General features: G+C 37.0%; 2 protein-coding genes and 1 long non-coding RNA gene across 5 annotated transcripts in view; 2 read left to right on the forward strand and 1 right to left on the reverse strand.

Annotated features, from left to right (window-relative positions):
- The window catches only part of gpr45 (G protein-coupled receptor 45), a 90597-nt gene that overhangs the window by 61272 nt on the left and 12397 nt on the right, over window positions 1-16928 (forward strand). The gene's annotated exons all lie outside the window — the stretch shown is intronic.
- On the reverse strand, window positions 1628-8447 carry LOC310723163. The gene is made up of 2 exons (XR_014532602.1): window positions 8253-8447; window positions 1628-6813 (listed from the first exon to the last, which is right to left on the reverse strand). It is a non-coding gene; the product is annotated as an uncharacterized lncRNA (long non-coding RNA).
- pou3f3a (POU class 3 homeobox 3a) lies at window positions 9300-12711 on the forward strand. Of its 2 annotated transcripts, none has more exons than XM_083536048.1 (2): window positions 9300-11529; window positions 11789-12711. In XM_083536048.1, exons 1-2 carry the CDS (start codon window positions 10218-10220, stop codon window positions 11833-11835), a joined length of 1359 nt encoding a protein of 452 aa, XP_083392174.1. In that variant the 5' UTR covers window positions 9300-10217; the 3' UTR covers window positions 11836-12711. The 2 variants fall into 2 exon arrangements, with proteins under 2 accessions (XP_083392174.1, XP_083392173.1); XM_083536047.1 differs by having other exon boundaries at window positions 9300-11489.

The raw sequence follows: 16928 nt of genomic DNA on the forward strand, positions 1-16928 counted from the left end.
TAGACTCTGAGTGGAAGAATTGAAAAACACAGCTTCTGAATAAGCTTGAGTCCAGCATTGTAGTTTTCAGGCTTTTTGGCAGATCTGAGGTGACCCACGACGAGAGGGAAAGAGATGAAAGAAGACCCTGTGTCCAAACCTTATTAAACATTAATACATTCTGCCAGCACTGGCAGTAAAGAAGATGGGAGAAGTAGGTGTTAGATCAAGTACACACACTTGCACAAATCTTGGATGTTTCTTCATGTTCTGTAGAAGTATGTGATTGAGAAGTTTAATTAAAATACTACCATCATTTGTTACTTATCTTTAATTACCAAATGATTTTGGTAATCAAAATCTAACAAAAGAAATAATGTTTGCCTAAAATTAATTTATAACTGTATAGTACAAGGGAGGTTCTTGGGGTAGTTAATAAATAATTATTAGAATTGCTCAGTAAATGGTATTTGTAACTAAACCTTTGTGTTTCTGTTCTCCCACCATAATCAATACGATTAAAGTAAATATGGTAGTGGTTCACTTTTATCCTAATGATGTTCAGTTAACCTAATGATGTTAAGTAAGCAGTAACTAAAATTAAGTTTTACATTATGGCTCCAGTATTGGGTGAGTGAAGAATAAACCACAGGGTGGTTTTCAAGAAAATTCTAGAAATTCAAGTATTTAAAAAAATCAACATCATGGTCATGTAATGCAGCCCCACTGAGAGGCGTCATGATCGTTAAAAAAAAGAAAAAAGAAAAACCAGAGTTTTATTCAATGGCTGTTTGCCAATGATGCCAATACACAAACTAGATACTGATGTAATTTAGAAATGCATAACATTTTATGTTACATTTAATGATGTGGAATATTTCCTTAGACAAGTTACATGCTTAATAGTTGATATAAACAGCCATTCTCTTTCTTTCTTTCTTTCTTTCTTTCTTTCTTTCTTTCTTTCTTTCTTTCTTTCTTTCTTTCTTTCTTTCTTTCTTTCTTTCTTTCTTTCGGCTTCTCCAGTTAGGGGTCGCCACAGCGGATCCTCCGCACGTTTGATTTGGCACATGTTTTACGCTGGATGCCCTTCCTAACGCAACCCTCCCCATTTATCCGGGCTTGGGACCGGCACTGAGAGTGGCTGGGGTTGATAAACAGCCATTCTCTAATAAGCTTATATTTGTATTCTATCTAAAATAAAATAAAAAATAAAAAACAAGCAAGACGTCATTTTCCATAGTGAACAATGTGCAGAATTTTACAAAAAGCTGACATTTTAGGCTCCTTTCATAAATATTTCAAAAACATGTTTCTAGTGAAAACATCACTATTTCAACAATTTGTTTTTGTTAATTTTTTGATATTTTTAAATAACATTTGCTGTTAGCTTACTAGCATATCAAATCTCTTTGTGAATTATTTAAACATAGTAGATTAACGTGAATGTTTGGCCTGAATTACATCTGGGACTACTGTTATAGCAAAGTTATTGTTAAAAGAAAAATCTCAATACATTTTGTTTATATAATTAACAGATACTAAGTTTAACTATACTAAAAAAAAAAAAAAAAGTTTGAGATCTCTCGTCTGTCTCAGCTTTACTGTATACCTTTATTTCTTTATTGTAGCATGATGTATTCACATGTTTTTACAAATATTTTTATTGATTAAGTTCAATAACTGCCTTTAGAGTTTTACTATTATAAAGTAATGTTCTTAAATTCTGGTAATTAACCATATGCTACAAAGGTAGGGAATATAAATGAGGTGGAAATGCTTAAACACAGCTTTATATGATTTAAGTCGTCATTTGACTTAATACATATACATTCCCTCTACACAAGTATAAACTTCTAAAAAGTAATTTATTTGAAGATATTGCCAAATACTTTTGAGTGAAATCAGCTGAGTATGCCATTTACTCTTCTGACATTCCTGGCTGGCTGCAGACCACATCATACATGATCCTCACCTCGTTTTGGAACTCCCGCTATGCTGTGATTTTAGCTAATTAGCCACACATTAGCTTGGCTGCCAATCCTGGCATGAAATCTGAACTTTTTCTTGTCCATTTACTTGGTCTCCTGTATAAGTTGTCGTGTTCCTTTTCAGTCTGTATACGTTAAACTTTTAAATTTTATTTCTGACAATTTTCAGGTACCCATCATATCAATCTTTGTTGTTTTTTAGACACCTCTCTTTGAAATAGTCATTATACTATGATTTCTACTCTCCTATATTGATTAGAGTTAAAGTTAAAGTTAAAGTTCCCTTTCCAACTGTGCGTCTACTATTTTTCTTAGACAGTGTAAAACCGGTAATTATCTATCGCATTGTACTGCACTGTCATCTATTATTGTATTTAATCTGCATATGTGTACTTAATTTGACTAAAATATATTTTTCTACCTTTTAAAAATGTTTTCTGTCTACATTTTTCATGTGAAGTTATCAGCAAATGGATGAGTTTTTAAAGCAGTATATAGTTTTAATCTTTACAGCAAACAAATGACATTAGGAGGTATGCTCGAAAGAGGGTGTATATTTAATGACTGAATTTAATCTTGTCTTGCTCTTGTCAGTATGGATTACTGGGGTGATTTAGAGCATTCTGGGTTTTTTTGTTGTTGTTCAGTAGTGTGTACTCGCTGAGCTTGGCATGGCGCTGAGCAACACATTCAGTGCCCGAGGACAGCTCACACTCACACAGGCTGTTAGTGCATGGGGTTGAGAGAGAGAAGGCATGACAGAGGAAGGTGAAGGATAATTGTCGCTGGAATACCTGATGTAGATTTTTCTTGTCGTTATACAAGGTCACTGGATTTGTTGTGGTGTCAGGAAGTAGGTCACATGATCTTAGAATGTTTGGGGTGAAGAAAAATGTGTATGCAATATTTTGTGTGTTTGTGTGAGAGAGAGTGAGTGAGCATGCGAGGTGCTTTTTGGAAACAGGGCTTGAACAGTAACAGTCTGCTAAACAGTCGCAGACCGAGGAAGCTCTTGTGAGAAGGAGATAAGGAATAAAGAGAGCCCAGGAAAATGACAGAGGAGAATGGAGTATAAAGCAAAGAGAAGGAGAAGGACAAAGGGGGATATACTGAGAAGGTTTAGTTCAACTTCAGCAGCCTAACTGAAGCTCATCCCTGGAGAAGTTCCAGGGTTGTGTGAGTGGAGGATTGGGATAATGAGCCTAGATGCTGAAAGGTACCGCTCTCACTTACACTGTATGTTGGAGAGAGAGTGAGAGCCAGGAGAGTGTGCATCATTTGTAGCTTCTTAAGGCAGTAAAGATATAACAGTGAATATTTCAGGTGGTAATTCATACACCTGAGGTATTTCTAGTGTTCTTTCAAAATACTTTAGTTTTTTCTAAATAATTTGTGTTAGAAAAAAAACTTTATTAAACAAGAAGTCTTTCAGAAAACAGTTTTTGTTGGAAATATTAAATGAACTGTATAGTATATTATAGTATTTTTAAGCGCTAAAAAAGTATACATCAAATCCGATTCATTTCAGCACTTTTAATAATTTATGATACCACCTCAAATCTATCAACCTGTGCTTCCTTACTCCACTACATATGACTCTATCAGCCTACAATTTCTGCTTCTGTTTAAAATTGTAATGAATTCTGATTATGCTTTCTTGAAAAAAATAATAAGCTGGTTGTTGTGCTCTATTCTTCCTACAATGTCACAATTTGAACACTAGTATATTCTATCTATATATAAAAACAAATCTCTTAAATGAAAATAAAAATCTTTTTCTACACAATTAGTAAGATTGGTACAGTTTGAGACTAAAGCTTATACATTATACATGGAGAAAAATAACCGCAGTAAAACAATCAGTGCAGCAAGCGGTCATTGCTGTTAATAAAGATCTGTGACCTACTATGGAATCACATTTATTTATTTTTTTATATATATTTATTATTTTATTTTTTTATTTATTTTTTGTGAGGGATTTATATTAAATATTAATAAGCTATTAATGCATTTTTTTAAATGATTAATCACTTTAAAATAAAAATGAAAAAAAAAACACAAATTGCACATGTTAATATGCATATATGTATTATTTTGTTCTGTTTGAAAACTCTAAAAATTCAAGTACCATTCCTAAAACTCCCTGAAAGTAAATAGGATTGAATGAAATGAGCCCCCCTTGGTTAAACAGTCACCCAGTTACAGCTCACATTGTACGTACGTTTTTCATCTGTTAAAATCATCTATTAAAGCAGGACATCTGAAAATATGTGCTGAAATCTGAGATGGCTTCATCAGGCTGGAAAAGGCTGTGCATCTTTGATGAAACTTGAAACCAGAAACAGTTATTTCCAGTGGTTACTTTTGCAGTGAGCATAGATTGCCAGCGGCAGCTTCTTACCCCGGGTCGTGTGTAAGGTAAATGAGTCTGAGCAGCAGCCCCCGCGCTGGGAGTTTCAGAGGTAAACAGCCTGGCAGTCTGGGAATGACATAGCCCACTTATCTTTTAACAGCTATCACTATAGCAGAGCACAATGACTACCTAGAGTGTCTAAATGGGAGGGAAACATTGACATTATTGATTTAGATTTTTCAGTGTTTCTCTTGTTTTTTCTCTCCTTGACAGCCATCACAACCTGTAGTACTTTTTATAGGAAATGAAACAGCCCATAAATTACCGATTTCTTACATTGCTCTTTCTCCGCCATCTTTTTTCTAGTTTTATTCTCAAGTCTTTTCTAGTTGGTGAATTGCCTGACCTCGTAAATTTTGCATTTTTGTTTTTTTACCGGCATCCTGTAAAGAATGATGTAACGATGAGCACACTGATGTTTGTATTTATAAAATATGTAGTGTATGTTTTTTTTTTTTTTTTTTTAGTAATTCACTGAAAGGGCCTGTTACATTGTTAAAATGCAATTTTGTTGTTTTAAAAATATTGAGTTTTTTGCAGGTAGCTCAGTGTATTAACTTAAACCTTAATGTCTGATCTGCTCAAATGCAAACCCAGCAGCTCACCTGTAAGGAAAGAATTAATTTTTGCTGTGTAAAACAAAGATTTCTGTTATTTGCATAAAAACATATTATTAACATTAATATTTTAGTACTGCATGGTGCTTACAGAAATGTATGTCAGCTGTTTTTATGTGTGTGTGTGTGTGTGTGTGTGTGTGTGTGTGTGTGTGTGTGTGTGTGTGTGTGTGTGTGTGGTCTCTTTATCTCAGCATAAAAAGAGTAATATTTCTCTCCCTCTGTGTGTGTGTGAGAGGGAGAGAGAGAGACAGTGAGGATGAGAATCATCATCTGGCTGTGACTGGCATAATTGGTTCTTTTCTTCCCTGCCGCTACTTAGTGCTGATAGCCCAATTTAGCCGCCACATGCTAAAGACACTTTTAGAGTGTAATCAGAATTAAAGAGAATAGGTTTTACTCACTTTAAAGGCCTTTTCTGAGGCACTCTCTGTGGACTGAAACATTGATGGGCCTCTTTCGTTGTCAGAGAAGCTGAGCCCACATGTAGTTAGCGAGGTCTTATGACGATAACTCGCCTGTGGTGTGTCCTTAGGTAACGACCAAGGATTCTCTCGACTCTCGCTCCTCTAAGGATGACCCAGTCATCACAGACAGGTCAGCATTGTGCCTCTGCTTTCTAGTAATAATAGCATGTAGATTTTTGTAAATTGGTCTCTAGATACTACCAAAGGACTTTTTTTTCAAGGCTTTTGAGTAAAGATATCCATGGTTAAATGACAAAGAATGAGTGGATTGCACTTCATATCACTGTACGCCATGCTGATGTGGGTTTTTTTTTCCTTTTTTTTTTTTTTTTTTTGCAGAAGATTGGTTTGACTACGTTGGAAATGGACAGGAGCTCTGAGATAATCTGTCATTTCCTTTCAAGGTGCTCTGTCACTCCATCTGCCTCTGTGTCCCTTTTACTTTTGGTCTTTCATTCTCTCTCTCTTCCTCTCTATCTTTTTTCTCTCTTTCATAAATGCATAGTGGTTTGAGTTTTTTTCACTGCAGGCCATTTCCTTTAGTAAGCTGAATAAAATGCAAATGCAGATGATGAGAATGAAAGCAGGAAAGAGCTGTTCTATGGTTTTGTTCCTACTGGTATGAAGCCTAGTAACAGAAGAGCCTGAATAAAATGTAGGGAGGAAAAAAGCATTTCTTTATAAAGTGCTCAGAGCAAAAATGTTACAATATCCCTAGAAAGTAGAGACTTTGCCGATTTGAATGCATACGTTGTGTTAACAACGTATGCTTACTATGCAACTTTAAAAAGTAAAACCTACAAGAGATTCTGTCAAATGTAGACTTTATAATCACTTAATGAAGTGTGTAATTTACGTTTCAGTGTTTACAAGCAATCTAAACTTAAACAGTGTTCACAGTTAGTTATTCCATTCATAATTTTGTGAAATGTGAATTTCACAGTTATCAAAGTCTTAAATTCTTCCTTTAGTGTATGGGATTCTATGTTATTATGCTGCCTACAGTACCATATACCAGATACAATAAAAACACTAATATACAAGGAGCAGGCCAGTTTTGACCACAGAATCAACCATTATTTCATGGCTATAATAACAAATTCCTGTAAATACAGTAGTGTACATTTTGTCAATATCCTTATAGCTTGATTCAGCATCTCATGTGCTCTTTTTGACAGGAGCTTTAATGTCTGCTGCTTAGCACTGGGTTATGCAGTCTGATGTGTTGTGAAGGTGAGAGGCAAAGAATGACACAAAAGGAAAGATAATCCCAGCCATCCTGCCTCTGTAAAGGAGCTTTCTCTGAAAGAAGTCCTTGTGTGCTTAGCAGAAGCACTGAGACTCACCTGCGGAAGAGAAAGAGATGTAAATCGTAATCACTTAAAGAAGCGAAAAGTGCCCACTGAAAACTCCCCTCGAATTATGATATCCTGTAAACATATATCCGTGTATATATTAGTTCTATACTTAATTTGTATCTTATCAAGGACTGCATTTACTCAGTTATGAAATATTGTGGCATTTTTGTTTTTGCTGTTGGTGTAAAGAACCACTAGTTCTGTCTATAATCTTGATAGGAAAGAAGGTGAGGCCGATTACAGGTTTCATTTCAGTGTTACTGGTGATGCTTATATACCTGAAATAGGTATTGCTTAGAAATCATGGAAACCCATATTTTAAAAAAAGGTTTAAAAAAAAAATAGTAAATAGGGGGCTGAGGTGCAGAGCTGTATCTGTGTGTGATTTAATTCTAATTTTGCTGTGTTTCATAAGAGCACTGCCATGGGAAATATATAGTTTGATTACTGTAATTCCATATAATAGGGAAAATATGTCTCATATATACTCAAAGATATCATGATGGGGCTTCCATAAAAGCTTTTCTTCATATGTTACAAAACTACACTTTTTGCCCTGGGTGTATTATATTATGCTTTAGTGGGAACAAGGCTCAAGGCTGTGTCAGGGTGAGACACACGCAGTGTGATCAGGTTTACATAGTGTAGTAAAGACGTTTAGTAAGGGTTTCAGTAATGTAAAACTTTACTTCTACTACCATCAGCACTGTGGAGACTGTAGCACAGTGACTGACTGAAGCCACACATTAAAGCACTAAGTAAGAAGAGGATTTTTCTCCATACCTCACCATATACATCAACTGCAGACTTCATTATGAATCTCTTTGGCCTCCATTGCATCTATTTATTATGTATGCTTTTCTAAGTAAGTAAGATTTTCTATTTTCTATAAAAAAAAAGAATCACTGGTGTATATATATATATATATATATATATATATATATATATATATATATATATATATATATATATATATATATATATATATACATACACATATATATATATACATATGAGAGATGGAGAGAGAGAGAGAGAGAGAGAGAGAGAGAGAGAGAGAGAGAGAGAGATAGATAGATAGATAGATAGATAGATAGATAGATAGATAGATAGATAGATAGATAGATAGATAGATAGATAGATAGATAGATAGATAGATAGATAGATAGATAGATGATGTGCACTATTTGCTGATTATTAAACTGGATAAACCAAAAAAATATATATTTTTTTAATTCATTTATTTTTTTTTAATTAGGACTAAACAGACATAGCAGTGATTTTTTAAAGAGCTTAATTATTATAATACTGTGAGAAATCAGCATAACCGAGATGCTTCAGATGATTCAACCTGTTGACTTATTCCGTTAAAACACAGTCGACCATAAACTGCGCTGTAGTCTATTATTTTATATAAAATCACTCACCTTGGTAAAAGAGAGAGAGAGAGAGAGAGAGAGGAGAGAGAGAGAGAGAGAGAGAGAGAGAGAGAGAGAGAGAGAGAGAGAGAGAGAAATCGGTTACAGTTGAATAGTAAACTCGGTGTTGTTGAACATCTCTGTGACTTGCGGCAGTGAATCCAGGCGTTTCTCTCGGTGATTTCTGTTCGAGCGCAGTTCTCTCGTCTCTTTTCTCTTTTCTCTTTTCTCTTTTCTCTCTCTCTCTCTCTCTCTCTCTCTCTCTATCTCTCTCTCTCTCTACTGAGTCCCGCTCTGCTCTGCTCCGCTATTATTTCCCTTTAAATATATGAAAATTTATGCTAATTAAAATCAGCACTAACTGTTACTAGTTGCTTGTTATTCAGGAGGGTCCCTCTGTCCTCACTGCTCTGGAAACAACAACTCGCAACTTTCTGCAAGAGGAAATACTACTGTTTTATTAAAATATATGCTTCACACATAAACAAACGAAAAAAAAAAAAAAATCTTTGCAGTGATAACATTCTTACATTTACATCCCGCCAAACTTTTCTACCCCTGTGCACAGTATATAACTGGGTATAAAATAAAACCTCGCGGTTTAGACTAATAGGAGTTAAATAATGCAATTAAACAATATGTAACTGTGGATGAACGTAAAGAGATTGAGAAATATTGAACTCCTTTATAGTCATTGAGAGATCGTCAAAGTAGTAATTGGAATAGAATGTTATTGTTATATATATATATATATATATATATATATATATATATATATATATATATATATATAATACATAATTACATTGATTATTCTATTGCAATTACTACTTTGACGATCTCTATATATAACTATAACTAACTATATAACTATTTTTTTTAAATAATATTTTAGTAGTTATAGCGCACAGAATTACTTTTAGACTTATTTTAGTCAGCTATTTTCTTATTATGAAATCAAGTAAATGTAAATGTATCCATACACATTTTTCTGAGCTCATCTCAGCAAACTTGTGATTCTGAAAGTGTTGGGGCAAACTGTGTCATTGTTTTTTTTTTTTCTTCAAGTGTACAGACCCCTTTTCAGATATAAAGGCCGATATTTCACTGCGTTTTGTTGCTCTTTAAGCTCAAGTGCACGTTTAGAAATTGTTTTGACGTGACGCTTCTGCTCAGCGTCTCTGAGCTCCGCCCCTCGCCCAGCAGACAGCCAATAAGCGCGGGTCGTGCGCAAAGCCCCGTGTCCCGATTGGATGAAGGAGGCGGAAGATTCGCGCACGCCAGGCTGAACGTAAACACTCGCGTAGTCTCCGGCGCAGAGGGAGGAGCGCATCAAACTGTCAGAGGACGAGCGAGGAGGGAGAAAGAGCAAGAAGTGTGGAATTTCTCATCAAATGCGCATAAATTAATATAATTTAGGCATGATTAGAGGGATTTATTGTTTAAATCAGATGGAGCATGCAAGCAGATGAAAGATGAGGACCAAGAAAAAGTGAGAAGCAAAAGCCAGCCAGCAGCTGACGGGACAAGCTGGAAGTTTACAAAGCGAGAATCCTCCCGAGCTTGTCCTTTGCTGAGTGAAGGTATCTGTCGATGATGTGCTTCCATGTGGGATTTACGTGATCGGGACCCTTTCAAGGCTTTTCGTCTGCACGGTTATGAACTTATTTTATAGCCTTAAAAAAAAACCAATAATAACTTTATGAAAGGAATAAGCATTTGTTCAAAGGTGCGGTTTTTTTTACCCTGCAAAATGTGGATTTCTACTTTAAAAGTACATGCACTCTCTAAACATTTTTGGGATCTTTAATTTGAAGACTTCTCGTCGTACGAAGCCAATAATAATATTACCAAGAACTGTTTTCCAGTTTGAATAATTCATGAACCAGTGCGCTCCATCGACGGCTGGGAAAAAGTTACGGAAATACGGGGAGGAGGAATAACAAGTAGACTTGTTCGGAGTGGTAAGCTGGGATGGCCACAGCGGCTTCCAATCCTTACCTGTCCAGCAACAGCATACTATCCTCATCAGGCTCGGTCGTGCACTCGGATTCCGGAGGTGGCATGCAGCCAGGAAGCGTTGCCGTTACTTCAGTCTCAGCCGGATACAGGGGAGATCCCGCGGTCAAAATGGTGCAGAGCGAATTTATGCAAGGAGCCATGGCGGCCAGTAACGGGGGCCACATGCTAAGCCATGCGCATCAGTGGGTCACCTCGCTTCCTCACGCTGCTGCCGCCGCCGCCGCAGCAGCAGCCGCGGCAGCCGAAGCCGGATCGCCTTGGTCCACCAGTCCCGTGGGAATGGCGGGCAGCCCGCAGCAGCAAGACGTCAAGAGCACTTCGAACCGAGACGATCTGCACTCTGGTAGCGCGCTGCACCACCGAGGCGGTCACGGAGCTCACCAGGCGCACCAAAGCGCATGGGTTGGAACCACGGCGGCGGCGCACATCAGCACCATCACCGCGGGCCAGCAGCAGTCCCAACAGTCTCTCATTTACTCTCAGCCAGGTGCGTTTACCGTCAACGGGATGCTTAATCCCGCCAGCAGTTTGGTTCACCCTGGTCTGATGCGCGGTGATTCGCCCGAAATGGACCACGGCAGCCACCATCATCACCACCACCACCATCATCATCCTCACCACCACCCCCATCAGCAGCAGCAGCAGCAGCAGCAACACGCGCACCATCCTCACGCGCAGCACCACGGCGGCGTGAACAGCCACGACTCGCACTCTGACGAGGACACGCCGACTTCCGACGACCTCGAGCAGTTCGCCAAGCAGTTCAAGCAACGTCGCATCAAGCTCGGCTTCACGCAGGCCGATGTCGGCTTGGCCCTCGGCACGCTCTACGGTAACGTTTTCTCGCAGACCACCATCTGCAGGTTCGAGGCGCTGCAGCTCAGCTTCAAGAACATGTGCAAGCTCAAGCCGCTACTGAACAAGTGGCTGGAGGAAGCCGACTCGAGCACCGGCAGCCCTACAAGCATCGACAAAATAGCGGCGCAGGGCCGCAAGCGCAAGAAGCGCACCTCCATCGAGGTGAGCGTCAAAGGGGCCTTGGAGAGTCACTTCCTCAAATGCCCCAAACCTTCGGCGCAGGAGATCACCTCGTTGGCGGACAGTCTGCAGCTGGAAAAGGAAGTGGTTCGTGTTTGGTTCTGCAACCGGAGACAGAAGGAGAAGAGGATGACACCGCCTGGTGTAGGCCAGACGCCAGAGGACGTGTACTCTCAGGTCGTCAACGTGAGTGCAGACACACCGCCCCCGTCCATGGACTGCAAACGTATGTTCACTGAGACATAGAACTGATTTTCCCAATACACACTTCAGTTAACTGGACGAACATTACCAAAAAGAAAAAAAAACTCCACACCAATTTAAATAGCAGTATATAAGATTTTACACGTTAGCACATAATGTGCATAAACAAAAACAAAAAAAACCCGACTCAAATATATCCTTGAAAATCTTCTTTAAATTCTGCCTGATGACTCCGAATATGTTCCCTAACTTTAAATGACTGTCTCTGCTCTGTGTTTCAGGAGAGCTTTGTGGTAGATTGCTTAAAAGATGCAAGTTTGAAAGATGAACCGGACGACCAGGTGGACACAACTTCGAGCTCATATCGCCAGCTCATTTTGGTGCATTAACAGCACAAGCATAAGCAAAACAAATCAAAACAAAACAATAAAACAAACAAGCAAAATAAAAAACCCAAACAGATGTTTATGGATCGCCCTCGAGAGACATGAGAGAAATGACTGGCAGGAACTTGAACACAACCACCAAATGAAATGAACTGCGGCGTCGCCTTTCCCAAACTGAGGAATTATATTATTCGTTTCAACGAAATAATGTTTTTTTTCTGGCGAGATTCCTCACCAGAAACATCTCTTTTTTTCGAAGATTTTATGTGTTACAAACTATTTTCTATTTCATAGATTTTCTTTCGTGGACCGGACTTCTGTGAATAGTTTTCACACATGAACAGGATTTTAAAATGCACTTATTCGTCCTCTTTGTGGACACTTTTTTGGTTTGGCTGAATAATTGTGCACTTGATCCCTTTTCTTTACTGCTATTTCCACGCAGTAGATTTTGGCCCATTTTTGATAAGTCTGTATAAATTTCACTAAATGAATTCTCAGTGGTGATCAACTTGCTTTATATTTTTTACTGGAATCACACCTTTTGGAGTATTTGACAAAGTTCCCCGAAATGTTGCGAGATGTGATCTTTCTCTTCTAGAAGTAGCATTTCATGTATACCCTTTTCCTCTCCTGCTTTCATTCCCGAAATCTATACAGTTAGTAGGCTGACACAATGGTTATTAAAATTTGCCTACAGAACAGCACATTGATAAATCTGATAGGCTGACAATTCTTTTCCCTGTGATTGTTATTTAAGTTCAGTATTGATCCAGTCAGAGGTGATTGAGAACAATAAATTTGATAAATTTAACACACGCTGTGTTTTTTTTTTTTTTTGTTTGTTTGTTTGTTGGAAACTATGGAAATCGACGAGGCTTTTTTTTTCTACATTAGACATCTATTTGAAAATGTTCTCCATATCGAGCCTTGGCCTTTATACATAGCAAGGGGTCGTCTGAATGTAATTAAAAATGGATATATATATATATATATATATATATATATATATATATATATATATATATATATATATATATATATATATATATATATATATATGCAAAGTGTGAAAAAATACCTAGTGTTTGTAAATTATGCGAATTATTTGATTACTTTTAATTCGGCTTATGTTTATTAGCAATCTCGATCCATTTATTTTAAAACAATTGAAAGCTATATGTATAGGGCAATTAAACATTAAACATTTATTTGATCATAATTTTTTAGTTTGCAAACATTATATACACACTAATAGTATTATTGACATTGTCGAAATGTATCGTTTTGACACAAATATTTAGCTTTTATTATAATTTGTTTTATTCCTCACAGAAGTTTAAGAGTAAATGTGAACGCGTGACAATCAACGTTTTAAAACGATCGCAAGCTAAATTCAATTTATTCTTTAATTACCAGCATATCCGAATTTATTCGGTTATTTGTCGGGGATAATAAATGCCGATCTATTTTATTTAGTTAATCTCCCACTTTATCAGTAGCATTTCAGTAACAGGCTCCATGTAGGCAGCGTGTTACTTCCAGTTGTGGTCTAATTGATTTTTTTTTCGTCATATATCACATGCACAACATTTATTATTCAGCCTCATTTAATAACTGAGTGATATTTGTTCACTATTCAGCGATAATGCAGACGGATTAGAAGGAGTCGTGACGGTAATTACGCGTGCAATATTTTTGTCAGCGTCACAACACGGCAAGGCGACACGGTGACGGAATAATGACATGTCGTTGTTGTTTTAACTACAAACTAAAGTCTTTTTGCGTGTTCACTGGCCGTGTGAGAATCTAATAGCCAGGTTACTGCGCCTAAAGAATCAAAGCGAGGTGATGTAACTTTAGAGCTGTTCTGCTGCAGGAGTGAACCTCTCTCTCTCTCTCTCTCTCTCTCTCTCTCTCTCTCTCTCTCTCTCTCTCTCTCTCTCTCTCTCTCTCTATGTGCGTGCGTGCGCGCGTGCGTGTAAATCCGTATGCCTGCCACGTAGCCTACTGAGTGCAAGAGGACCCACATCCTTCTATCAGATTGCAGTGTGAAAGCGCGCACTAAGATCACGTCTAAATAGGCCTTATTTTAAATCACGGCCTTCCTGTTGGTGCAGACACGTACACCAGTGAACCCCCCGACTCTCCATTCCGCATTTCCTCCTATTTAGATTTTATTTTATTCCCTGTTAAAGTCAGTATGTATATAGGAGGCAGTGCACGCTTTCAGGTGCCACAGTCTGTCGGCTGAACTCCCGCAGTGGCTTCCCTCAGTTTTTTTGTCTTCTTTAAGAACTTTTGTTTGCGATTGACTATTCATCTCTCTCTCTCTCTCTCTCTCTCTCTCTCTCTCTCTCTCTCTCTTTCTCTTTCTCTCTCTCAAACACACACACACACACACACACACACACACACACACACACACACACACACACACACACACACACACACACACACACACACACGCACACGCACATTCATTTAAATTTTGCGGATGATTTAATACACACCGGTTGCGTGGCAACGGAATTCAACCTGTGCTCAAATTTGGCGCAGCGGCAATGCTACATCACACACACACACACACACACACACACACACACACACACACACACACACACACACACACACACACACACACACACACACACACACACACACACACACACACACACACACACACACACACTGAACACTGACTTAAATGTGATATTATTATTATTATTATTATTATTTTATTATTATTGCTGTTGTGAACAGAAACAACAGTAATAATAATAATAATAATAATAATAATAATAATAATAATAATAATAATAATAATAATAATAATGATGTTACCTTTCTTTGCTGTTGTAGTAATTGAAGAATATTTTTTTGTTGTTTCTATAAATCAGGATTTATAAAAAGAAACAATTTTTAATTGTTATATTAATTTATATATAATATATATATATATATATATATATATATATATATATATATATATATATATATATATATATATATATATATATATATATATATTAATTTAATTGTTATATATTAATTGTTTAATTTATATACTTAATTATATCAAAAATGTAATAAACACAAGAGAGAATTTGGAAAGCAAGATTTATTTATTTTGTTCTATACCAATAGCATAGAAAACTATTGCTTTTAATGCTTTTATTTAGCGCCATCTTTTGGACATATCGACTGCAAAAATGAGTGCTCTTATCCTCGGGTATATGAATAAAGTAAACGCATCTTGTCTTGTTACTGCTACGTTACAAACTCTGTCTTTTGTGTGTTGGCATAATTACTATAGAATTGAATGGAAGACAACTGAAATATATATCTATCTATCTATCTATATATATATATATATATATATATATATATATATATATATATATATATATATATATATATATATATATCTATATATATATATATATATATACCATTTAATTTCAAATGTATTTATACATGGCTTATTAGAAATCATATATCTACAAATGTAAAATGTTTACATTTTCCACGCCATTTATAAATGTGTATATGATTTGACTGTGTGGGAATTTTGGGAATATTAATCCTGAAATCCTGGTGTTTATGTTCCTGTGACTGGACAGGTCTAGTGAGATTATAGAAACAGCACTTGTCAATGGTCTTGCGACCAGTGTCAAGCACCTGCCATAAAATCATGGCACGAAGCCTGGAAGAGCCAATCAGACCCAGCGGGCATCTCACTCCACCACTGTTGACTGCCAAGGTGACAGCATGTCACAGCATGCCCTGTATTTCGAAGCTTTCGAACGCATCAGTGCTTCTGATCAGTCCCCATCCCCATGCAAAAACCATTAAATTTGCATACAGTAAGGTTCAGTTGAACTAATAAGTAAATATAAGATAAAATTGATAAAATGTTTGAGTAACATCACTGAGCAATAAACAATATATTTTACCCGATTCATACTGTGCTTAGACTTTGAGCTCGAGTAAACAATTTTGGTAACAGGCATACATGTTGACTTGCAAGATACTGTATGTGAAAAGGAAAGACAAAAGAAAAAGGGTAATAAAAGGCAAAGAAGCAAAGAATGAGGTGAAAGGTTCTCTAGCCCCTGCTGTGGTTATCACATTAACTAGTGGATTTGAGGCAGAGAGGAAATAGTCTATCGGCTGTGGTTTAATAGATTACTGACATTTGGACACAGGTATTTGGAGTTAGGCATTATGCCCTTGAGGGAATCAAAAAACTAGAATTGGCATCATGCAAGCATCTCATGCCAACTGAAGACAAATAATAACTTGAACATAACATCACATCTTAAAAAGTCTCAATATTGTTGTATTTGACAAATATTTCCGAGAATGGAGTCAGCCTTTTATTGAAATCATAACAGGGACAACAAGAGAAGCAAGCACACATCTCTGTTTACAGCTTAAACAGACGCGACATATCTCCCACAATCATGTTGTTCTGAGAGAACAGGAAATCACCTACACCTTATCCTATTGAAATAGAATACAGAGATGTAAAACCTGACAAAATGGATTTCAAATCAGATCAGATGCCCTTAAACAGGGTGTGAAAAATGAAGGTACCTATTCAGATGTCAGACTCCAAATGTCACCTCACCGACAGTATTTTCCTGGAACAACATAATCATGATAATTAGACAAAAACAAAATGGCACAGTTGAAAAAAAAAATCAACAGAATCCTTTCACAGGCAAGAGGACACATTTCAGTTTCCATGCTATCATATCCCCTTATCTCCATTTAAAAAGGGACAAGTGCAAGAATTCCTGTTGTTTAAGCTGCTCGAAACGAGCCACACTTTGCAAATCAGATAGTTTGGAGGTTGAAATAAAAGTAGTTAATTGGTGCAATACACCAAGGACATAATTATCTCTCTCTATGTAACTGGCAGTTGTTTAATTGCCAGTAATTGTTCTCCAAACCTTGTGCAGAAGTGATGAAGACTAAATGGTTATTGTGTGTATCTGTGTATCTGTGTATATGTGCTAATCCTGTTATT

This window comes from Silurus aristotelis (genome assembly GCF_946808225.1).
Source record: "Silurus aristotelis genome assembly, chromosome: 3".
NCBI lineage: Eukaryota > Metazoa > Chordata > Actinopteri > Siluriformes > Siluridae > Silurus > Silurus aristotelis.

Excerpts from the sequence above, each read along its gene's own strand:
- pou3f3a (XM_083536047.1), top strand. The coding sequence starts at position 10,218 with ATGGCCACAGCGGCTTCCAATCCTTACCTGTCCAGCAACAGCATACTA. Across the intron at positions 11,490-11,788 it reads TGTACTCTCAGGTCGTCAAC|GAGAGCTTTGTGGTAGATTG; the intron begins GTGAGTGCAGAC and ends TCTGTGTTTCAG.